A 24,906-nucleotide genomic window follows, 5' to 3' on the forward strand; every position below is an offset into this window, starting at 1 on the left:
TATTTGCTGTTCCCTCTGCCTGGGATGCCCACTCACACCTCTTTGCCCTTCAAAACTCCAGCTCAGATGTCACCACCCGCTCAAGGCCTCCCTTGGCAGCCCACAGGGGCAGTCCCTGATTTCCCTTTCTGTGCTCCCCAAGTCCCTGCCCTGCTTATACCTTATGAGCACTTATCACAATACGTTACAGTTAGCAGTTCATGAATCCGTCTACTCCAAGATACCAAGTGCCTTGAGGGAAAGGACTCCATCTCCCCATTTGTTACCTATTCTGTCTAGTCAGTTTCTAACACTCAGTAAATGTTGAGTAAAAGTGTGCTAAACATACGCATGACTGAATACAAGAATACATTTTTGCTCGTTCCCTCCGGTCTACGCCAAACATGTGTCTAGAATATCGAATTAGGATGACAAATGTAAGATGCATCTGGACACTTGGCTTTAGGAACACAGCACAAATCTGTATCTCACCGAGGGCCAAAAGATGTAAATGCCATTCTCTCCTCCTTCAAATTGCTAACGTAGCTTTAAATCTAGAGTCAGGCAGTGCGTTTCTCTGAGAACCCACAAAGCATCAGCTCAGCGCAGCTGCAGGGCGAGGACACCCAGGCAGCCAGAACTGTAGGAGGGCAGAGGTAGAATGAGAGAGAGTCTAGGCACCAGGCCAAGACCGAGCCCCGCTTACCTCCTTCTTGGGAATTCATGATGTTCAGGGCAAACAGCATGGCATTGGAGAACGTGGTCGCCTCTTCCTTACTCGCAAAGTTTAAACCATAGACCTGGCGGGCATCTCGCCACTGGTGGAAGGTTGGCGTTGCCTGATTGTACTTCAGCCCTTTCACGATTGAATAATTGATCACAACCTGAAAGGGAAAAGAGAGAGAAATACGTGTAAATAAATAAAAGGTAAGTGAGCTGTGTGGGGCAAGGATATTGTGTCCCCTGGGGCTACAAGAGGACAGGGGGACGGGGATGGGGTCAGCAGAAGGGGAAAGCACGACCGGCAGCTTTTCAACATGATCTATACAACACTGAGGGTTTGAAAACTAGTTATTTCATTTAACTAACAAAGAGTGTGGTCGTGACCTCCACAGGACAGCCCTAAGCTGGGAGTCAGGTTCCCTGGGTCCTGGTCCTGGCCCTGCCTCCCAGCCATGTCACCCTAGGCGGCACTGCACTTCTCTGGGTCTCAGTTTCGCCAGTTATAAAATGGGGATAATGATCCTGGCTCTACTGACCTAATGGGGTTACTGCAAAGGTCACACAGTGACACATATCTTATGGAGGCTTCCGGATATAAAGATCCTTAAGGGCGAGAGCCTTTTCTAATTCATATTTATGCCTCCCACAGCCCTCTGCATAGCGTCTTAATACTCAGAATGCACTAATAAATGGGTTATTAGTTAAAAGGACAACTAGCCATTCTTTTGCATGTGGCTATTCAGTTTTCTCAACACCATTTACTGAAGAGACTGTCCTCTCCCCACTATATGCTCCTGACTCCTCTGTCATAAATTAATAAAACCGTATCTGATGGGTTTATTACTGTGTTCTCTATTCTGTTCCGTTGATTTTTGTGTCTGTTTTTATGCCAATATCATGCTTTTTATTTACTAAGGTTTTTAATTACTATACTAAAATTACAGTAATATAGTTTGAAATGAGGGAGTGTGGTGTCTCCAGCTTTGTTCTTCTTTCTCAAGATTGCTTTTGCCGTTTGGGGTCTTCTGAGGTTCCATACAAATTTTAGGATTATTGTTCTAGTTCTGTGGCATTTTGATAGGGATTGCGTTGAATCTTGTTGATTGCTTTGGGTGGTGTGGACATTCTAACATGAGCACAGAGTCTGCTCTCTTTGCCTTGGTGAGTCTGGCTGAAGGCTTGTCAGTTTTGTTTACATTTTCAAAGAATCAGCTCTTAGTTTCCTTGACCTTCTCTATTGTCTTTTTAGTCTCTATTTCACTGATTTCTTCTTCTTTTTTAAAATGATCACCTCCTTCCTTCCTTCCTTTCCTCCCTCCCCTCCCTCCCTCCTTTCCCCACCCTCCCTCCTTCCTTTCTTTCTTGGCTGCGTTGGGTCTTCACTGCTGTGTGTGGGCTTTCTCCAGTTGTGGCGAGCAGGGGCTACTCTTCATTGCAATGCGCAGGCTTCTCACTGCGGTGGCTTCTCTTGTGGCAGAGCGTGGGCACTAGGGGCACGGGCTTCAGTAGTTGGGGCACGTGGGCTCAGCAGTTGTGGCTCATGGGCTCTAGAGCTCAGGCTCAGTAGTTGTGGTGCACAGGCTTTGTTGTTCCGCGGCATGTGGGATCTTCCCGGATCAGGGCTCGAACCCGCGTTCCCTGCACTGGCAGGTGGATTCTTAACCACTGTGCCACCAGGGAAGTCCTATTTCATTGATTTCTGCTCTCATCTTTGTCATTTCCTTCCTTCTACTAACTTTGGACTTCTTTTGTTCATCTTTTTCCAGTTCCCTGGGGCATAAAGTTAGGTTGTTTGTGACTTTTGTTTCTTGAGGTAGGCACTGACTGCTATGAACTTAGCGGTAGAATGCAGAACTGCTTTTGCTACATCCCACAAATTCTGTTATGTTATACTTCCATTTTCATTTGTCTCCAGGTACTTTTTTTTTTTTGCGGTACGCGGGCCTCTCACTGTTGTGACCTCTCCCATTGCAGAGCACAGGCTCCGGACGCGCAGGCTCAGCGGCCATGGCTCATGGGCCCAGCCGCTCTGCGGCACGTGGGATCTTCCCCGACCGGGGCACGAACCCATGTCCCCTGTATCGGCAGGCGGACTCTCAACCACTGCGCCACCAGGGAAGCCCTGTCTCCAGGTACTTTTTAAATTTCTCTTTTGATTTCTCCTTCAACCCACCTCCGTAGCATGTTGTTTAATCTCCACATACTTGTGACCTGAAACCATAAAGCCCCTAGAAGAAAATATAAGTGGTAAGCTCCTTGACATAGGCCTTGGTGATGATTTTTTGAATCTGATACCAAAAACAAAAGTGACAAAAGCAAAAATAAACAAGTGGGACTACATCAAACTAAAAAGCTTCTGTATAGCAAAGAAAGCCATCAACAGAATGAAAAGGCAATCTACTGAATGGGAGAAACTGTTTGCAAAACATATATCTCATAAGGGACTAATATCTAAAATACATAAAGAACCTGTATTGCTCAATAGCAAAGAAACAATCCAATTAAGAAATGGGCAGAAGATCCGAATAGATATTTATCTAAAGCAGACATACAGATGGCTAACAGGTACAAGAAAAGATGCTCAACGTTACTGATGATCAGGGAAATGCAAATCAAAACCACAAGGAGCTATCAGCTCACACATGTCAGAACGGCTGTTATCAAAAAGACAAGAAATAAAGTGTTGGCAAGGATACGGAGAAAAGGGAACCCTTGTGCACTGTCAGTGGGAATGCAAATTGGTGCAGCCACTACAGGAAACAGTAGAGAGGTTCCTTAAAGTTAAAAATAGAACTATCCCATGATCCTGCAATTCCACTTTTGGGTATTTACCCGAAGAAAATATAAACACTCAATCAGAAACATATATGCACCCCCATGTTCACGGCAGCATTATTCACAACAGCCAAGATATGGAAATAACCTAAGTGTCCATTGATGTATGAACAGATTAAGAAACTGTGGTATATACACAATGGAATATTACTCAGCCATAAAAAAGAATGAAATCTAGCCATCTGTGACAACATGGATGGATCTCAAGGGCATTATGCTAAGGGAAAGAAGTCAGACAGAGAAAGACAAAAACCGTATGATCTATCTTGTATGTGGAATCTTAAAAAAAAAAAAAAGCTCATGGATACAGAGAACAGATTGATGGTTGCCAGAGGTGGTGGTGGGGGGGTAGGGAATGGCAGGGAGAAATTATGCATATGAAACCTCTTAACACAGCTGCTAGCACACAGGCTGCCAGCAAGTGTTAACTGAGAAATATTAAGGTCCTCAGAGATGGAAATATGCAAGCAGAGTCTAGATAAGGCTGGATGGCCTGCTGTTAGTGATACAATGGAAAGATTCTGCTTTAGGAGAGGTACAAGATGATTTCTCGGATCTCCTCTGGCTTTGAGGCTCTAGGGTTTTGTGACTTGAATTGGAGGTAACTCAGTCTATTGTCCCCCTGGTCAGGAAGGAGAGCTCAGGAAAAGATTTGGAGATGCAAGGGGACATGGCCAAGACACCCTGTGTGCTGGCTGGGGCACTAAGATGAGAACTCTGATTTACTGCTCCATCCTGCTGTGCTGTTGGATAAAGGCCAGAGGATAGCAAACACGGGCAATACCCACAAGAGGTTTTTCCCAAGTCTCAGCCAGGTGGAAGGTAGGTTTGGATTGCCCTATAGTGAAAAAAGAGCCAGCAAGTGAGAGAGACGGAGGGAGAGAAGCACGTGTACTAAATTAGCTAAAGAAACACAACAGTTTTTTTTTTTTTTTTTGGTACGCGGGCCTCTCACTGTTGTGGCCTCTCCCATTGCAGAGCACAGGCTCCGGACGCGCAGGCTCAGCGGCCACGGCTCACGGGCCCAGCCGCTCCGCGGCATGTGGGATCTTCCCGGACCGGGGCACGAACCCGTGTCCCCTGCATCAGCAGGCGGACTCGCAATCACTGCGCCACCAGGGAAGCCCAACAGTTTCTTAACTTGTTACATACTGACACTGCAGTTTTGGCCAACATCTATAACCAGGTTCCTCGGTGGTTCTCTCTCTGGGTTTGGCTCTAGATCGTCAGAAAAGGGCTGGAGGTTTTGTGGCTACATGCATGATAAGAAGCACAGTGACTTGTGGTTAACACAGCTCTTCAGAGGAGAGGGCACGATGATAGCGGTACAGTGACCAGAATGAGGGAGATGAGACCCTCTTCCTTTCTGCCGTGGTTAAGTCTATACCAGAAGGTCTGTGTCTGTGTGGTTTTGGTGCTGCACTTTTAGTGGACATTGACAAACTAGAGCAAGCCAGAGGGATGTGTTTCAAATGGACGAAGGTCTGGAAACCACATCATATCAAGAATGGTTGAGGGATACGGAAGCAAGATAAAAGAAGACTCTTCAGTGTATCACATATCTTTCCAGGTACTCGAGGGGATGATCTGGGGAAGTGAGGTTTAGAATCCTAAGATCTGACATCTCTGGTTGGCTATGTTCTTGGAGGGGGACTTAGAGGGAGCGGGAACTGGGGGAGGTGGATGCCTATCCAGAATCTAGAAACAGTGTGGCGTAAGGAACTCAGAGACCAGACAGAATGTCTAACTCAATCCTCCCTTTTTACAGTTGGGAAAACTGAGGCCCAGGGAGAATGAGTGATTTGCCCAAGGTTACAAGGTAAGTAATGGTAGAACTGAATTTAGAATCCAAGCCTGTAGCCTAGCACTTTGTGCTGCTTCTGACTGCCAGCATAATGAGCTGCAATCTTTCTTCCCATAATTCCTTCTCTGGTCCTAGCTCTAACCTCTAAAGAGCCTCAGAAATCGATTCTCTACTTTCAGAGATTTTCGGCTACTGGACTGGGAGAGTGTGATAAAGCTGTCCCAGAAGTCCTCTGGGTTCTTTGCTGCACATGGCTGGCCTGTCCTCCAACTGCAGCTCTTGGGTTACCATTTCTGATCCATCTACACCTAGAGCATAGAGTTATAAAGGCTGCTCACCGAGTGCTGTGTCTGCTAGCCAGACATAGCCCACAAGGGTCTACGACTGCTCCAAACACAACTACCGTACTAGGTACAAGGACTGAGCAGAGGGTTTTGAGTCAAACGGTTCAGGATTAAAATTCTGGCCTTATTACTTTGCAGCTGAATAAACTTGGAAAAGTTACTGGCATTAGCTTCTTCATATGTAAAATGAAAATATTATAAATAATGCTGGACTGAATATCCTTGTGCATATGTCTGTGTGAACATTCCTATGAGCAGAATTTCTGGATCAATGGACATGACCATTTAAACATTTATATTTTCTGTTTGAAAAGATCTACTCTGAAACTTCTAAACTGCCTTCTAAAAAAGGAGAGTCCATGCAATGTGTTTTGGACATATGTGCAGATGACACATGGCCTATTTGTCACTTGACCATCTCGAGAGGTGGTCAGTGTTCATTAACTGACAGACAGAACTTACGAGCGCTGATAGTTAAAAATCTCTGTACCTACTCAATGGTTCCATTCCCTTGTTTACTCTCCTTAGAGCATGTGCATTACTACAAGTCCACTTAGGGGTGCGGATCAGCTTCATTTAATACACTCCTCCCCAGAGATGTCCACGTTTCTGAGTATCACCATCAGTTACTTTCGCCTGTTCTTGAACTACACAGAAATGGATTCATATGGTATGTTCACTTTTGTTTCTGTGTTCTTTCACTCAATATAATATCTATGAGATTCACCTGCGTCACTGTATTTATAAGTATATAGTTTTTTTTGATTGCTACATAACATTCCATTTTTTGATATACTATAAATAACCTATCCATTCTCCTGTTGATGGACATTCTCGTAGTTTCTAACTGTTGGGTATCAGGAATAAAACTGCTGGGAATATTTTCATATAGGTCTTTCAGTGGACACAGACACTCATTTCTCTTGGGTAGGTGCCCAAGAGTCGGTTATAGGGTAGGTGTATACTGAGTTTTACTAGGTTCTGGCAAACCATTTTTCAAACAGGCTGTATTGATTGACACCTCCGCCAGCGGTAATGGGAACTCCAGCTGCTCTGCATCCTCACCAACATTTGGTGTCCTTTTAATTTTAGCCTTTAGTCCTTTGAATTTTAGCCTTTCTGGTGTGCGTGCAGTACTCTGATTGCAGTTTTCGTTTGTATTTCCCTTATGGGTAATGATGTAGAGCAACCTTCACGTGCTCACTGGCCACGTCTTCTGTTCCGCTGCTCTTTTCTCTTTTGTGAAACTCCTGTCCCAGTCATTTCGCTCATTTTTAAGAGGTTGTATGATTTTTCTTTTTGATTTGTAGGAGTTCTGTATATATTCTTCATATGAATCCTTTGTCATATTCATTTCTCTCCCTCTCTTTCTCCCTGCCCATATGTATGCATGTATATATGTATGTACGTATGTGTGTGTGTACGTACGTATATTCTCCCTGTTTGTAGCTTGCCCTTTCATTCTCTTAATGGGGCCTTTTAACAAAGAAAACTCCTTAAATTTAAAGAAGTCCAACTTAATTTTTTTTCTTTTACAGTTAATGCTTTGTGTGTCCCGTTCAAGGTCATAAAGATATTTTCCTGTATTTTCCCCTTAATATAATGAAGATATTTTCCTGAATTTTCTTCTAGACACTTTATTGATTTACTTTGCATATTTAGGTTGATTTTTAATTAATTTGGGGGTATAGTGGGAACTAGGGATAAAGTTTTTTTTTCATATTGATATCTCATTGTTCTGTCATCATCTGTTGAAAAGACCATCTTTAGCCCACTGAGTGCAACGGGGCTTTGTCATAAATCAGGTGACCATATATATGTGGGTCTATCTAGACTCTTTTTTTCAAAAAAAACTACAACATTTTGCTTTTCTCTATTGTGTATCTGCTTTCTGTTTCATTAGATTTTTGGTTTTGCTTTTAATTTTTCCTTCTACTTTTGTTGGTTTAATTTTTTTCTTCTGGCTTCTTGAGATAGAAGCTTAGGTCACTGACTTTCAATCATTCTTTTTCTAAGCTATGCATTTCTAGCTATACGTTTGTCTATATGCTGTGCTTTAGTTGCATCCCACAAGTTTTGCTACATTGCAGTTGCACTATTGTTCTGTTCAAAATATTTTCTAGTTTTACATTGTGACTTTTTTTTTTGGTCCTATGGGTTATTTAGTAGTATACTGCTTAATTTCTAAACATTTGAAGATTTTCTAGTTATCCTTCTATTACTGATTTCTAGCTTAATTCCTCTGTGGTCTAAGAAAAACTCTGTATGATTTTAATCCTTTTAAATTTGTTGAGATTGGCTTTGTGGCCTAGCATGTAGTCTGTCCTGTTAAATGCTCAATGTACACTTGAGAAGACTGTATATTCTACTGTGGCTGCCTGTAGTTTCTATAAATGTAAATTACGTCAAGTTGGTTAATAACGCTCTTCAAATTTTCTACGTCTACTTATTCCAGTCTCTTGCAGGTATGAACAGAATCTCCGACCAGGCTTCTGGATTCCTTTATTTCTCCCTTTAGATCTGTCCATTTTTGCTTTATATATTTTGAAGATATATTAGATGCCTACAAATTTAGGATTGTTATGTCATCCTTTTCAGTTGACTCTTTTATCATTAAAAAGGTCCTTTATCTTCACTAATAATTCTTGCCTTAAAGTCTACTTTGTGTAATATTAATATAGTCACACCATTTTCTTTGGTTAGTGTCTGTTAAGGTTCATCTTTTTCCACTCTATTACTTTCAACCTGTGTCCTTATCAGCTTTATATTAAAACTAATTCTCCAAGCTTTGGTAGGACTAATCTAGACAAGTGCTGAAGGATAAAACTTATTTTATTTTATTTTTTAACATCTTTATTGGAGTATAATTGCTTTATAATGTTATGTTAGTTGTTGCTGTATAACAAAGCAAATCAGCTATATGTATACATATATCCCCGTATCTTTTCCCTCTTGCGTCTCCCTCCCACCCTCCCTATCATACCCCTCTAGGTGGTCACAAAGCACCGAGCTGATCTCCCTGTGCTATGTGGCTACTTCCCACTAGCTGTCTGTTTTACATTTGGTAGTGTATATATGTCCATGCCGCTCTCTCACTTCGTCCCAGCTTACCCTTTCCCCTCCCCATGTCAAGTCCATTCTCTATGTTTGCGTCTTTATTCCTGTCCTGCCCCTAGGTTCTTCAGAAACTATTTTTTTAGATTCCATATATATGTGTTAGCGTATGGTATTTGTTTTTCTCTTTCTGACTTATTTCACTCTGTATGACAGTCTCTAGGTCCATCCACCTCACTACAAATAACTCAATTTCGTTCTTTTCATGGCTGAGTAATATTCCACTGTATATATGTACCACATCTTCTTTATCCATTCATCTGTTGATGGACACTTAGGTTGCTTCCATGTCCTGGCTATTGTAAATAGTGCTGCAGTGAACATTGTGGTACATGACTGTTTTTGAATTATGGTTTCCTCAGGGTATATGCCCAGTAGTGGGATTGCTGGGTCATATGGTAGTTCTGTTTTTAGTTTTTTAAGGAACCTCCATACTGTTCTCCATAGTGGCTGTATCAATTTACATTCCCACCAATAGTGCAGGAGGGTTCCCTTTTCTCCACACCTTCTCCAGCATTTACTGTTTGTAGATTTTTTGATGATGGCCATTGTGACCAGTGTGAGGTGGTACCTCATTGTAGTAAAACTTATTTTAAAAGGTCACACTTCTTGTGTAAGAGCCCACAATTAACAATGTTTGCACATGTTTTATTTTGGGAAGTGTAGGAACAAGTGGGAGTGTTTTCCGGTTCTCTTCAAGGAGACCTTGTAACTCCAAATACTGTCTAACAGGTTTCTGAGGCTTCTGAGTAAGAAGAGTCAAGAGCCCTTTACAGAAAAAGCTGATGGTGGGGAATGGTCTTCCTGACCCACATGTTCACCTGGGTCTAAAACTCCCAGGATCTACAGGTTGGCAAAGGCCTCTGGGGTCTCATCCAAATGTCCACCCAGTGATGGGACGTTCTTCCCAGGATGCTTACCAAATGGCCTGCTGGCTCGTGGGCTCACAAAGCAACACAGCCCCTCTTCCGTAGTGTGCTTCTAAGAAAGCTCTTCCTTTTATGGAGTTTCAATCGTCTCCATCGTAGTATCCACGCAGTATTTCTAGTTCTGCTCTCAGGGCTTCACAGAAAAAGTAAGATTTCTCCTCCACATGGAGAAGGAGCTCTTCAGAGATTTGAAAACTGTGGCCATGCCCCTTTCCGTTTTTCTCTCCTCCAAGTAAATATCTCTTGCTACTTCTTCAACTGTTCCACATAGTAATGCTGCTTTCAGACCTCTCAGCAGTTTGGACGCCCTCCTCCTTACAGATTTCATTTACGGCACTCAGATTTGGTCCCAACATTCACGGGAAAGTACAACCAGTGCAGAGCAGAGCACGACTATAAAATCCCTCCTTCTGGGCCTCTACTTCTATTAATTCAGCCTGAGAGTCACTAACATTTTTAGTGGCCATAACTCCTTCTCAACTAAACATCTTTTGGTTTCTTCACCTTTGATGTGAGATTCAGGTTAGACCCTGGCTAATGATACTATAACTTACCAGTCCTTTTCCCCACAAATGATCACCTGGTTTTATGTCCACCTATTAGCAAAACGGGGGAGACAATTCTTATACCATTATCCTCATGGGGTTACTGGGGGACTGAAATAATAAACATGAAGAGTGCCCTGTAAGCCACAGAGAGCACTGAGCATGTACGATGTCCCCCTCTGGTTATAAGACCAGGAATCTCTGTCTCTCTTAAGATGTCTGACCTTGTAATCCATACTGCCTGGAAATCAGACCTGTGAAAATTCATATTTTCTCCTGGGTCCATAAAAGTTATTATGGACCAGGTTTCCTGCCACTTTCTCTAATACCTTGGTTTACTGAGAATCTCTTTTGTGTTCCTGGCTAATGTGTCCCACCCACCTGGGCAGAGTTGCAACCATGTTCCAGGAGCCTGTCTGATGAACGTGTAATTCCAGCTGGAAGGCTATGTTGGTAACTTCTCCATCAGGTCCCAGAAGATCTCTAAGTTTGAGGCAACAGAGTCTCTCTGAGTTTCCCCAGGAGATCACTGAGGACGGCTGCCAGTCCCTCCCTGAACGCAGCAAAGGTCTCCTCCCAAACGAGCCCCAACACGTGCTTTCCTCTGAAGGAAGCTGAGGCTTCCGAGAACCAGGTTCACGTTGGTTCCCACACACCATGGTATCTTCCTAGTGTGCCCTGCAGGGCAACCAAGAGGCATGAAGAGAATGGAAAACTTGTCATAATAAAAGCAGCCACTTAGGGAACACCCACTATGATTCAGGAACTGCCTGAGATAATGCGCCTTACGTCAAAGGCGAGTACCAGGGTGGAACTGCCCTGGCTGTCAGGGAAATGTGTGAGATGTTTTTGGTTGTCACTATAGTTGGGGCTAAAGGTGTTATAAATCCTGCAGCGTATGGTGCGGTGTGCCTCTAAAAGGCAGAGCCAGAATCAGTGAACTAGAAGAACAGGGAAGCAGCTTCTAGAAGGTTTTTAGAATAACCTGCCTATCCGTAAGGCTCATCAACAAGGGACAGGGATGCCCCTGAAGGTACCCAGAGTTCCAGGTCAGAAGGACCACCTTTGATCAGGGGTTCTGAAGTGAGGAGGTCCCTTTTAGCCACAAGAATCTGAAATCTAATAGGGCTATTTTGGCAAAAGCAGAAACCCATTCAATAGGCAACACACTAAAAACAGAGTCCTCAGTTTCTGTTCTCTTTCCTATTTGAGAACACGATGATTCTTGCAAAGATAGCAGCAAACCTGCTGCTCAACTCAGCCCAGGGCTGACTGACAAGGGCTGCCTATTTAAGGCAGAGGTGTTCATAAACGCTGAACTACAGATCTGCCGATTTCACTGCTGAAAAATGTCCTTGTCCATCTCTAAGAAGAGAGCTGGAGGGAGAGCCTGAGGCCCTAACAGAGTCACTGTGGTGAAGCCACACGAGCCCTTTCTCCATGTCTCTATTTCAGTCCACGACACATCAGCTCACTCTGTCTGAGTTATTTGTACACGACTACCGCGGACACAGGTGGACTGACCTTGTATTTATTGGCACAGGTACTTACCAGGTACACTCACAAACTACCTCATCTGATTTTTCCAGGATGTACTATTATGGAGGAGAATGATCCCAGATTCTTTAAATCATCTTGATATTCCCCCCAAAGTAAGACTTAGGGGGTTGGTGGACCCAAAATCTTCACAGCTATATTACTTATGGGTATGCAGGCAGAGAATACTAACACATTTGTACAATATATTTTTCAAAGCTGTTTCACATCTATTATTTTATTTATATTCTAATATGACAATAACACAGTGAGGTAGGCAGGGTGTGGATTACTGCCTGTGTAAGACAGCTGTGAAAAATGAAGTTCAGAAAAGATAGTTTGCTCAAGATCTTACACCTTGGAGTATGAGAACAGAGCCAGACACTGAACCCAGACCTTTGACTCTAAATCGTGACCTTGTTGTTCTCTGACCATTGTCCACCAGTGTGTGTGTGTGTGTGTGTGTGTGTGTGTGTGTGTGTGTGTGTGTGGTGTGTGAGGTGTGTGTGTGAGGTGTGGGTGTGTGAAGTGAGGTGTGCCTGAGGTTTTGTGTGTGTGTGGTGTGTGTGAGTTGTGTGTGAGGTGTGTGTGTGTGTGAGGGGTGTGTGTGTGTGAGGGGTGTGTGTGTGTGAGGTGTGTGTGTCTGTGTGTGTGAGGTGTGTGTGTGTGGTGTGTGTGAGGGGTGTGTGTGTGTGAGGTGTGTGTGTGTGTCTGGTGTGTGTGAGGTGTGTGTGTGTGTGAGGGGTGTGTGTGTGTGAGGTGTGTGTGTGTGAGGGGTGTGTGTGTGTCTGGTGTGTGTGTGTGAGGGGTGTGTGTGTGTGTGAGGGGTGTGTGTGTGTGAGGGGTGTGTGTGTGTGAGGGGTGTGTGTGTGTCTGGTGTGTGTGAGGTGTGTGTGTGTGTGTGTGAGGTGTGTGTGTGTGCGAGGTGTGTGTGTGTGAGGGGTGTGTGTGGGGACGGCCTGTCACCCCAGCACTCACCTGCTGATCCTGAAGCTTGACTCCGACGACTCTGAAGGTGTTGCTGGCAGTGTTGTGGTAGATGTTGATCCGGCTGAATCCCTGCTGGCCAGGTTTGATTGGTACCCACTTCTTACTGGTGTCATCGTAGACCATCACGGAAGCCCGGGCTTGGCAGATACTCTGTTCGCTGCAGACCAAGAGAAAACGTTAAGCGTCAGCCTCAGTTACAAGGGATGGATGCTGGCTTTGTCCTTTTCTGAAACAGAGGCCAACTGCCGCTTGACACAAAGGAACTTCCTAGTTGCCAGAGCTTCCAACTGTCTGTGGAAGGGCCGCTCTGTGCGGTGATAAGTTTTGACTCTCCAAAGACCAGGGGGAGTGGACAGGAGGTTCTATGCCAAAGTTTTTGATAGCATGGAAGAGACTCCCAGCTTCACTTTCAGGGGAAAAGGTGCTTGAATTAGAAAGGAATTACAGCTATAATTTGCCAACTGTCCACGATGTCCTAGGCACGGTGTTGAATAAGACAATGCACTAAAGCACATAAGCTTCGCAACTTATGAAGCAGCCATTTATTTCCCCCATTTTGTAGATGACAAGAGAGTGGCTCAGAGACTTGGAAAGATTTATACAAATTCACATAGGGACTCAGCGACTCTATCTGGGATTTCCAACCTGTTCTGTCTGACTCTAGAATACATGATACAGATAATATTCTCCACAACATCCAACAAAACGCTCAGTTTATGATAGCACGACAGTGTGGCTTCACACATGCTATGTAGACAATAACATGATTAGGTGATCTTCTGAAGAACAGAGTGATGAAAATCAAAATGAATAGATGGTCCACCCTGCTTCAATGGAGACATTTCCGAGCAAACTCCCCTGTTCAGCATGTGACAGAAAACGAGGGAAGAAGCAAAAGAAGCACCCGGAGAGAGAAGGTAGTCATGACTGAAGTCAGCACACTGCAACTCCTGCCACAGCACGCAGGGCAAGTCTCCCAGAGCCCACCGGCCTCTTCATTTACATATAAGCCTAATAATCTTAAACATTTACTTTCTCAGTCTCTAGTATATTAGAATCCCCCAATTAAAAAGGTAAGACGGGCTTCCCTGGTGGCGCAGTGGTTGAGAGTTTGCCTGCCGATGCAGGGGACACGGGTTCGTGCCCCGGTCCGGGAAGATCCCACATGCCGCGGAGCGGCTGGGCCCGTGAGCCATGGCCGCTGAGCCTGCGCGTCCGGAGCCTGTGCTCCGCAACGGGAGAGGCCACAGCAGTGAGAGGCCCGCGTACTGCAAAAAAAAAAAAAAGGTAAGACGTGGTTTTCAAAGGTAGGCACCCCAACAGCAGCGAGGAGTGGCTGTTAGCAGAAAGGGAGGCTGAAGAATTAGAAACGGAAAGTTAAAGCCCAGCAAGTCGGCGGCAAGTTATAAAGAAGTGAAAGTGTAATTGTGATAGTCGTGATGAGGAGACCAAGCAGTCAGGAGAAAGTCACAGTCCGTTCCCTTCACCACCTCTAAGAGGGCAGGGAAACCAAATACTCGGAGAAGTTCTCTCCCCAGTCCCAGCGGTCACCAGGTGACAAAACGATGGTTTTCAGGAGACTGGCCCTCAGGGACCTGGAAACCTCAGCTTGGCCGAGGCAGCCTGCCTGAGGGCTCTTGTGGGCTGAACTTCCCCGGGACCCGGCTCCCCTACGACTCCAAGACGGCGGAGGAGACACGTACAGATGGTCACCACCTTAGCAACGATTCTGGGTATGTGCACACACAAACCTGTCCGTACACATCCCCTCACCTCATGTTACACGAATCCCTACGTACATTTGATGGCTGTCCGGCTAACGACTTCGCGTGCCGGCGCTCTCAGACCCGCTCCAGGCCTACGCTGCTCCACCTCAATCCTTCTGCTGGCCCCTCGGCTCTGCCCGAGGGTGCAGGAGTCTGGGGTGCCCTGGACGCCAGCCGCCCACGCCCTGTGCCGAGGCTCCCTCTGTGGACACGTGTACTGGGAGTGAATTAGGTGGGTTTTGTTGTGCAATTGTGCTGCATCTTTTTTCTCATAATTCATTATTCATTCAACAAATAATTAAGGGGAAATCAGTGATGAGCCGAGCAGGCATGGGCTTCCCCTGAAGACAGCCATATCATACCGGCAGGGAGAAAAAAGAAAAACAAAAGGAGAACCAAACACAGCACTAAGCTTTGCCTTCTCTGAGCTCTGGAGCCCGAAACCATGTTACCTTCTACGAGAATATTAGGAGGAGTTGCCGCTCCCCTGGCTGAGTCATTGGGGCCCTGTCCTCATGAAGTCGAAGGTAGGAATCAGAGTAAACTGTACACAGAATTAGACCTTGGTTCAGATCAAGTCAGAGTCCCACACCAATGTAAACTAATTACTAATCAAGTTCCGGGCTAAGCTGTGTCACTTACTGCTACTCACGCACTTAGGCGCTCATGGTGACAGTGGGCAAGTAGGTGTGTGCTCTGAATGCTGGCTCAGGAGCTGGGAGAGATCCTGAGACGCGGCACAGTGTTAGGTAACAAAGCACAGACTCGATCAAGTCAGAGGGATCTGAGCCAAAGTCCCAGGCGTAGCGCTCACTGGCACGTGACACAGAAGCCCTCGAGATGCCTCTGGGGGAGCAAGCCGGGAAGGAACCGTGTGGTAGAGTCCCTGTGTGAAGGCCGCGGAGTGCCGCCCTTCTGATCACCTTCAAACGAGCCTGTTCTGGAGCAGAGCTGACCAGTGGTCCCAGCTGCTGCCCTCTGGATGCCCACCACGTCTGCACAGAGGCCACATTCTCTGGGCTACTGTCTGCCAATGACTCAGTGGTGGCAGGGATGGCTGGCCCACGCAGGGCTCCTCCCCAGGGGAAACCTCATCAGCCAGGCCCAGATTGTCTCAGAACTGTGCTGTGGGCTGAGACGCTTCCTCCTCAGTCCTTCTCGCCCCTTCTTCTGCAGACGCCAGACCTGCACCTTGGCCTGAGGCTCTCTGGGCCTCTCCACTCCCTCCACCCTTCACTGACCTTCTGATAAATCTCTGGAATGTAGCCGTCCTGGGGGACTTGGTGTCTGCTTCTGGAAGACCCGAAGTAACACAGCCTGCACGGTGCAGGCTCCCCGAGGGCAGGGACACAGGGGTCTCATTCTCCACTATCTCCAGAACCCGGCAGACAGCAGGGGCCTGAGGACTGCTCCCTGTGAAGAGAGCTCTGGAGAGGACCTAGCCCCTCTCCTGCTCAACACAGCACACCTCCTAAAGCAGCCCGAAGAGCGCGCCGAGCCTCTGAATGGAACTGCTGGCGACGGAGAACTCTGCTCTCCAGAGCAGCCTGTTTGTTGTGAAACGGTTTGAGTTGTCCTTGTCCTGAGGGTCAGCCCACTCCCCGCCCTCCAGAGGCACAAAGGGGCTCTGGACAGCTCTGCCAGTCTAGTGGACAACTGAAGGAGCACCTTGGCTCTGCCATCCACCACTCACACAACACAGTGACAGGCCGCCGTGCCACCCCAGTGAGTCACCACCTGTCACATGTTCTCTCAGGATCTGGGTATGATACTCTTGCCTTCGTCTGACAAGCACAGATGCCAGTGAGTCCAAAAACATTTAGTGATGCAGAGATGCACATGACAGTCTCTGCTCACAGCTACTCAGGAAATAAGACAAATAATTACACACCTTCCTCAGCCTGGAGGGACTGAGGGAACAGGGGAGACTTTCTGCAGAAACCGCAGTGTGGGTTTAATGCTGAAGAGCTCTCAACCCCAGGCGGGTTCAGGAAGGGGATGTGGGATTCCGGGCGGGGGCGGCCCGCAGCCAGCGAGGCAAGGACAGCGCACTGCGTGCAGAGCCCACCTGGGGCACCACATACACCTCTCGGGGCTGTTCAACGGACATGATACGGCAACGGACCCCCCGCTGTGCTTGCCCCTGCTAGGTGCTTCAACATCAACCACTTTTTAAAAATTGTAATCATAGCCACAGGCTCCCTTTTTGTGTTTTTTTTGTTTTTTTTTAGCAGTTTAGGTTCAAATTGAACTTGTGGTTAATCAAAAATCCCTATTTTTGTTCCCATTTGACTAGTGCTTGTCTATCTCTGCTTATTTTATTACCACGAACAAACCCTAAGTGCAAGAAAACACGTGTTTACTTAAGATTCGTCTTATTATCCCTTCGGGATTTTTGTTTTGTTTTGCAGGAGTCAGCACTTTATTACTTTTTATTTTTACTGAGATATAATTGACGTGTAACATTATATTAGCTTCAGGTGTGTAACACAATGATTCCATATTTATATATATTGCAAAATGATCACCACAGTAAGTCTAGTTAACATCCATCACCACACCTAGTTATGAAAATTTTTTCTTGTGTTTTGTTTTAGTAAACTCTTGATTCCTCTCCAGCCTAGACAGTGCCTCTGAGCGCCATATATTCACTGTCTTCTCGACACCTCCATGGGGATGAATATGCAAACTCTACACTACACGTGTTATTTCACAGGCACCAGACACTTCATTTGTCTAAATCAGTTTTTTGAGGAAAGTTAATTTGGTAGACAAATATCAGAATGGCTGAACTATTTTTCAAACACATACATACAAGATTCCCTTTACTAAACTGAGAAGGACTACTGCTACCCCTCCCCTCCCCCAGCCCTGGCCCTACACAACTTGCGCCAAAACTGGTCCTCCTGAGGGCTCATCTCGGACAGGCTGCCTTCACGTGAGCAAACAACCACTGACCAGTGGGAATCAGTCCAATATGCCGTTTGGTTTGTTCCACATGGTGCTGAACTGCCAGGCTGATGGACTTTTGCCCCCTGGGACCTAACAGGCTGCTCTGAGCTGCAGGTACAAGCAGTTTCTCTCCCAGGAGAAGGCTCTTGCAGAGCTAGCAGTCCAATTCCAGTCTCATTTTGGGCTTTTGTATGGGTATTTGTGGGCCCAGCAAAATATTCAAGTCTGTAACTTCCCTCCCAGTGGCAGGTGAGACATACACTAAGAAAGCTGGGACAGCTCTTCTGTTAGAACCGTAGAGGAGGAAGATGGCGTCCTCTGGGCCTCAGTTTCCTCATCTGTACAAGGCTAGTCTGACCTCAGGGCCCCCCTCAGACAGCCAAGCGTTCGTGCTGAGCTCTGCCCATAAGCCCAGCCCCGGGTCAGCAGTCAGTGTCTTGTCACTGGTTCAGCAGTTAACTCCTCTAGGCTATACGTCAGAGACCACTACTGAATCCCTGTTGAAATCTCTCACTTAAAAAGAAAAAGCGCAAACACACCCCAAACTTTCTGCATATAACTGTGAAACAAACTCACAGATATTCCTGGACTTGACATAAGAAACCACTGATACACTGTGGATAAAACTAATACACGGGAAAACACAGTGAAAGTAGCCTGAAGTCAGTCTCCACCTCTGCTTCTGTCTATTCCTTCTGGAAAAGCGCAGCTTCCATGTCCCACCAGCTGGTGGACTCCCGCCCCACCGCTCCCTACGTGACCGGGAATGAGGTCTCCGAACCTCTCTCGGGCTTGCGGTGACACCCCATCCTGGCCACGCTCTTCCCTGTGCGCAGTGAATGTGGAATCCTTTCCACTCTACAAATACCTTTCGGGGCTTTTCCAGGCATTTACTACAAAAATTTGAAGAACAGAGTGTAATTTCATAAAGTAAGAGCAAAAAGGTGCAAAGCCAAAAAGGGAACAGAGAACAACAGGTCCAACGAAGAGAGGCTCATTGGAAAACTAAGCCCAGGGTTGAGCTTGGAACCTGTACAGCACTTGGACCTGTAAGAAGAACCAGCCCCCGCAGCACTGTGCTCGTCTCTGCCTCTCACCAAAGCTCTTACCTGTCTGTCCTGCTTCTCAACATCTGCATCAGCATCCGTCTGCCCCATTAGAAGGTGAGCTCCTTGAAGGCAGGGGCTCTATTGCTTTCCCCTTCGTAAATCTGCTCCCTTGTGTGCTGCTGACACTACAAACTGTTGAATACATGACTCTCTAACTGTGAATAAGTGCATTTATGACCGCGTGCCCGTGGGAACATTCCGTCTACAATCCGAGTCCGTTAATCCTCAGAGAGAGTAGCTGAATAAAAGTCTCGGTTACAGAGCACCGTCAGATCACCGCGGCCTGGGATCTGAGAGTCAGGAGACCGCAGTGCTGAGGGTGGGCCTACGGAGAGTGAGGCTCCCAGGAGGCCAGCTGCAGACACAGACCCGCGGCTCTGGGAAAGTGCAGGCTGCCCTCTCGGGGTCCTCTGGAGGGTCAGCCTAGGAGCGCACTCTGTCGCCTGGATCACACCTCACCCTCCCCGCCAGCACGGGCTCAACCCAATGCCCAGCTCGGTCACTCCCTTCAGACAGAACAACTCATCACACTCTGTCCTGAAGGCGTATCTTGTCGCCCCAGCAGGACCAGGAATCCAGGTTTGCCTGGGACTGAGGCGTTTCCCGGGAGGTGGGGCAGGACACTCAGCGCTAAGACCAGGATGGTCCCAGGCAAAGCAGAGTGAGTGGTTACCCTACTGGGAGCTTCCTCTCCCTCTCCACAATAACTATCGCGGGATTAAGCGCCCAATAAACACCCAGTGAATGTGAGTCTGGCTGATGTAAGCTGATATGAGCTGGCACCACTCCCTGCTCCCAGCCGCTACCTCTCTAGCTCTCGTTTTCTCTTCCGTCAGGCTGAGACATATGATACCCGGCCAGACAGACCTGCAGAACAGTGGCAGGTACAGTAAGTGGCATGAAGGAAAGCCACCCAGCACCTTCTCCAGGGGGTGGGCCATCACCCTCCCAGGGGCAGGCACTCAGGAGAGTAAGTGGGCAAAGCAGGGCTCGGAGACTCGGCGTGGGAGATGCCCCGGCAGCACAGCCTGTGCCCCCAGTGGGCAGGCCTCCGCCCTGGGGCTCCCGGCAAAGGCAGGACCCAACAGCCTGCGCGCTGCCACCTGAACGCCCAGGGTGGCTCTCCAGGTCACACTCAGGAGCCCCCGACCTTAGTTTTCTCCTTGGAGGTTAAAAGAATAAGGGGTAAGGGCAGCTCCAACGTGGATACAGAAGGCGCCTCACACTGGCTTCACCTCAAGTCTTACCTCATGCAGACGTGCTGTTTACTTGAGCCAGTATGTCCCTCGTTCAAGACAACTTCTCTTTCCTACATCCACAGTTTGCATCTCACCTTTCTCAGCTCAGTGCCACTGCCTTCAGGAAACACCTGTCCATTCACTGCCACTGTCCTGAAGGTCTGCTGATTTTCTCTCTCCCCCACGAGGCAGGTTTTTTGTGGTTGCTTTAAAGATGTTCATCTCTGTAGCTCCAATAACTGGGACCTGCTGGATTGCTCAGTAATTATCTCTGAATACATGCTTGCTTCTGAGTGTGCCTAGTTCTGCCAGGCATCCTGCTTCTCAGCCTTCGAGGATTCTTTGGGGTGGGGAGGGGGTCACGACCCACCTGAGATCGGGCCACCACTGCTTTCTCTTCCCGCATTAATTTAACAAATAAACCAAGAACACACCCCTTTCACTGAGTACCGACTACGAAGCAAATATATCCCCACGCCTGGTCCTTAGAAAGCAGACCGTGTGTTGAACAGAAGCCGCGGTCTGCGCCATCAAGGGAAGGCGCGCGCGCAGCCCACGGCACTCCAGGGGTGCAGAGCGCCCGCAGCAGAAGGGGAGCCTGGCGCGTCTGGCCCAGGGTGGGGGTGCGTGCGTCTCGGGCAGAGTGCCTGGTGCTCCTGGCCATCACCCTGGGCCTCCCGTTACTTCTCAACACGCACGCGTTCCAGGGGAACCAGGGAGCCTGCACCAGGCGTACTGGCACCGCATCCCAATCCAGGGACCAAGGAACAGGGATGGAAACAGAGCCCTGTCAGAGCCCAGAAACATTCGTAAGGAACCTTTAGATGGAGGAGTCAGGCCAAGTGAAGGGGGCAAGCTTACCAACGTCCCACAGCTAAATGCGGGAGGCCGGGACTAGACTGCAGACCCCTTTCTGCTACAAGATAGAGCTTCTCTGCCTCCTGAATAAAGCATTTTTGCCACATGCAAGTTTTCTCTTTTTTATGTCATTTTTTTCTGAACCATTTGACAGTTCCAGATATCATGATACATCAATCCTAAGGTTTTTACATTTCTTTAAAATAAGGACGTTCTGATATATAACTTAAACACCATTATTACATCTAAGAAAATTAGTAATTTACTAATAGATCCAATACAGAGCCCATATTAAAAGTTACCCAAGTTTCCCCAAAATGTTTTGATTTTTTATAGATCTAGGATCCGCTCATGCATTACATTTAGTTGTGTTGTCTGCTTACTCTCGTTTAAGCTAGAATGTTAGGGCCTATTTTTTTCCTGTTTATCACTGATACTGATTTTTGTGTGTGTGAAGAGATCAGGCCAATTGTGTTGGGGGCCGTCCCCATCCTGGATTGTTTCCTCGTGACTAAATTCAGGGTAAACAGGAAGAACACAGCACAGGTGGTAGTGGGCATGTATCCTACCACATCACATGGGGCAGCACACTCAGGTGCCTTCTCTTGCAGAGGCAAGACTGTCTACCGGAGCAGACGCCAGATGTCTCCAATGGAAAGGTGCCTTCCTTCTTGGTAATGAGTAAATCCCCTCTAGGGTGACCTTTTTTCCTCTTAATGGAAACAGGCCTGAAACAGGTTTGGTGTTTTCATCTCAACTTAAAATGTTTATTCTGAAACAGTTCATGCCTACAGCTTTGGTGTTTTGTTCTAAACGTAAAATGTTATTCTGAAAACAGTTCACGCCTGTGAGAAGTAGGTTCCCATGATCCCACCACTCAGGCCAGGAAATGTGATGTCATCTCAGAAGGCTGTTCAGCTGGGAGGCCCCTGCATCCCAGTGCCCTCCTCTCGACCAGTGGGAGCCACCCCCCTGAACCAGGGGCTTTTACCAATTCTGTGCGTGTCCTTCATAGCACAGTCACATAACAGACTATGTTACAGAAGTGGTTCTCAAACTGTTTTGGTCTCAGGACCCCTGTACGCCCGTATAAACTACTGGAGATGGCAGCTAATTAGTACAGAAATGCAAATCAAAACTACAGTGAGGTACCACCTCACACCAGTCAGAACGGCCATCACTAAAAAGTCTACAAATAACAAATGCTGGGGAGGGTGTGGAGAAAAGGGAACCCTCCTACACTGCTGGCGGGAATGTAAATTGGTGCAGCCACTATGGAGAACAGTATGGAGGTTCCTCAAAAAACTAAAAATAGAATTACCATATGATCCTGCAATCCCACTCCTGGGTGTATACCTGGACAAAACTATAATTCAAAAAGATACACGCACCCCTATGTTCACAGCAGCACTATTTACAATAGCCAAGACATGGAAGCCACCTAAATGTCCATCAACAGATGATTGGATAAAGAAGATGTGGTACCTATCCATATACAATGGAATATTACTCAGCCATAAAAAAGAATGAAACAGTGCCATCTGCAGCAACATAGATGGACCTAGAGATTACCCTACTAAGCGAAATGAGTCAGAAAGAGAAAGACAAATACCATATGATATCACTTACACGTGGACTCTAAAATATGACACAAATGAACTTATTCACAAAACAGAAACAGACTCACAGACACAGAGAACAGACCTGTGGTTGCCAAAGGAGGTGGGGGTGGGGGAAGGATGGAGTGGGAGTTTGGGATTAGCAGATGCAAACTAGTATGTATAGGATGGATAAACGACAAGGTCCTAGTGTATAGCACAGGGAACTATATTCAATATCCTGTGATAAACCATAATTGAGAAGAATATGAAAAAGAATGTATATACATGTATAACTGAATCCCTTTGCTGTACAGCAGAAATTAACACAACACTGTAAATCAACTATACTTCAATAAATTTTAAAAAATTATTGAGGGTGCCAAAAAGCTTCTGTTTATGGAGATTAAGTCTATCTGTATTTACCATATTTGAAATTAAAACTAAGAAGTTTTAAAAACACAAGTATACACTTCCTTGGCTGTCACCGTGACAATGTCAACACATGTCATGTAAGCCTCTGGAAAATTCCACTTTGCACTCATGAGAGTGAAAAAGGCAAATAATGTCTCAGTATTATTACAAATATAGTTTTGACTCACAGACCCCTAAAAGAGTAGGTCTCCTGATCACATTTTGAGAACTGCTGCATTACAGTAATGAAAACAATAAATTAGATCCGCACAGAATAACACGCATAATCTCAAATGGTGACTAAGCTCCATTTTTGTGAGTGTTAGAATTAAAGAAAGGCTTTGGGTAAGTGAAGAACAAATTTGGTATCAAACCCAAGTATCTTTTCTTCTACCCAAGTTGGTTGGGAGAGCCAGACTGCCACGTCATGTGCGGTCAAGACTGTTTGCCACGGCTTCCCTGGTGGCGCAGTGGTTGAGAGTCCGCCTGCCGATGCAGGGGACACGGGTTTGTGCCGCGGTCCGGGAAGATCCCACATGCCGTGGAGCGGCTGGGCCCGTGAGCCATGGCCGCTGAGCCTGCGCATCCGGAGCCTGTGCTCCGCAACGGGAGAGGCCACAACAGTGAGAGGCCCGCGTACCGCAAAAAAAAAAAAAAAAAAAAGACTGTTTGCCTTTTCTCTGCTCTGATGCCAGTGTCCCGGATGCCTGGACAGCTGGCTCCACTTCTCTGTGAAGTCTAGTGGAATCTGGAACAAACACTCCAACCAACTGTTGAGAGGGCCTGACATCCTTAGACTGATCCTGTCTCAACCCCTTCCCACACTTTCTCTCGAGGCCACCGACGCAGCCCTTCCCTTGGGGAGCCACCTGACAGGCCATGTGCACACGAGGACTGCTCCAACTTCAAACGTATTTAAATTCCACTCTATGCCTGTGTCCCCAGAGTCTGTGCCTCTGACCACTTGTGGGAGTGGAACAGGTTTTAACACGGCCTTGGGACAGAGGTAGAGACCTGGCTGGGCCAAGGACTGGGGCGGTACACGCATCCCCGAGGGTAAGTTAATCAATCGCCTGGGAATGAGACCCGGCTGCGCCTCGGCTGACACCCCTGATTATCGGCGGGGCGGTTCGGCTCAGATTCGCATCAGAATGAGTGCGTGCCATCCCCTGGCCATGGGGGCGGACGCAGACCCTGTCCACGAACAGCTCTAGGCTGGGAGGGGAGGTGGTGAATGAACAGATGACTGACGGAGAGAAGCGTGGGCGCCACAGGAGGGCTGAGGAGGTCTCCCGTCTCCGGTGGTACTAACGGTGGAAAATCGGAGACTACAAAGAAAGACAGAGATTAGGAGCCTTGATTCTAACTCTGATGGTCATTCTGGGCAAGTTCCTTCGAGAGGCTACAGCTAAGCTTAGCTTTTGAAAACACAAGAGACCTGGCTTCAAAGCCCAACTCTGCCAAGTGATACCAGTGTGACCTGGAGCAAGCAAGCTACCTTTGCTGACCCCTGTTCTACCAGTGAGATGGGAACAGCAACGAACACCTCCGAGGATGAGGGTCAAGTACAACACATGTCGAATCACATCAATGTAATTAGCACAGTGCTTGGCATGGAACACTCAGAAAAGGGTACTGCTGCTACTTTTCTCTTTTAAGGGTTCAGGTGTCAAAGTCTAGACTAGCTCTCAACCATCTCCTGCCTCAGGAAGCCCAGGGAACACAACACACTCCCATGAGAAGAACTTAGAGTCGTTATGGGAGTGTTTCTCCACTGCAGACACATTGGATTCTTTGAATAGAAGAAGACAGCAAAGTTTCAAGACGTCTTCAAATGACTGGGCTACACATCCCGGGACAGCAAACGCACAGCATGATCTCTGAGGGCTCGTTTGGTTGTGAGCTTCCGGGACTCACACTCGCCTGTGAGGACAAGACGTCAAAGGAAACACCAGCTGCCCTTAGAGACGGTCTTCCAAACCCTGTAGCAGAGGCAAGGGTGTGGGCTGGGGGGCACCGTGGGGTGGCCAGGCCGTGGGACTTCTTCCACGTTTGCTTATTCAAGCTCTGAAGGGCTGTGGAATAAGTGGTGACTGCTGGGCCCAGGCAGCTGACTACCGACTGGTCGCACAGGGAGCCCTGGCTCCATCACGAGCTGAGAACGCACGGAAC

The 24,906-nt window shown here is 47.0% G+C and overlaps 1 protein-coding gene across 1 annotated transcript in view; it reads right to left on the minus strand.

Moving 5' to 3' along the window:
- The window catches only part of EVL (Enah/Vasp-like), a 165,475-nt gene that overhangs the window by 50,222 nt on the left and 90,347 nt on the right, over nucleotides 1-24,906 (minus strand). The window contains 2 exon segments of the mRNA XM_033850618.2: nucleotides 686-863; nucleotides 12,788-12,956. Coding sequence (XP_033706509.1) covers nucleotides 686-863; nucleotides 12,788-12,956 — 347 coding nt within the window.

This window comes from Tursiops truncatus, chromosome 2 (genome assembly GCF_011762595.2).
Source record: "Tursiops truncatus isolate mTurTru1 chromosome 2, mTurTru1.mat.Y, whole genome shotgun sequence".
In the NCBI taxonomy this organism is placed as follows: Eukaryota; Metazoa; Chordata; class Mammalia; order Artiodactyla; family Delphinidae; genus Tursiops; species Tursiops truncatus.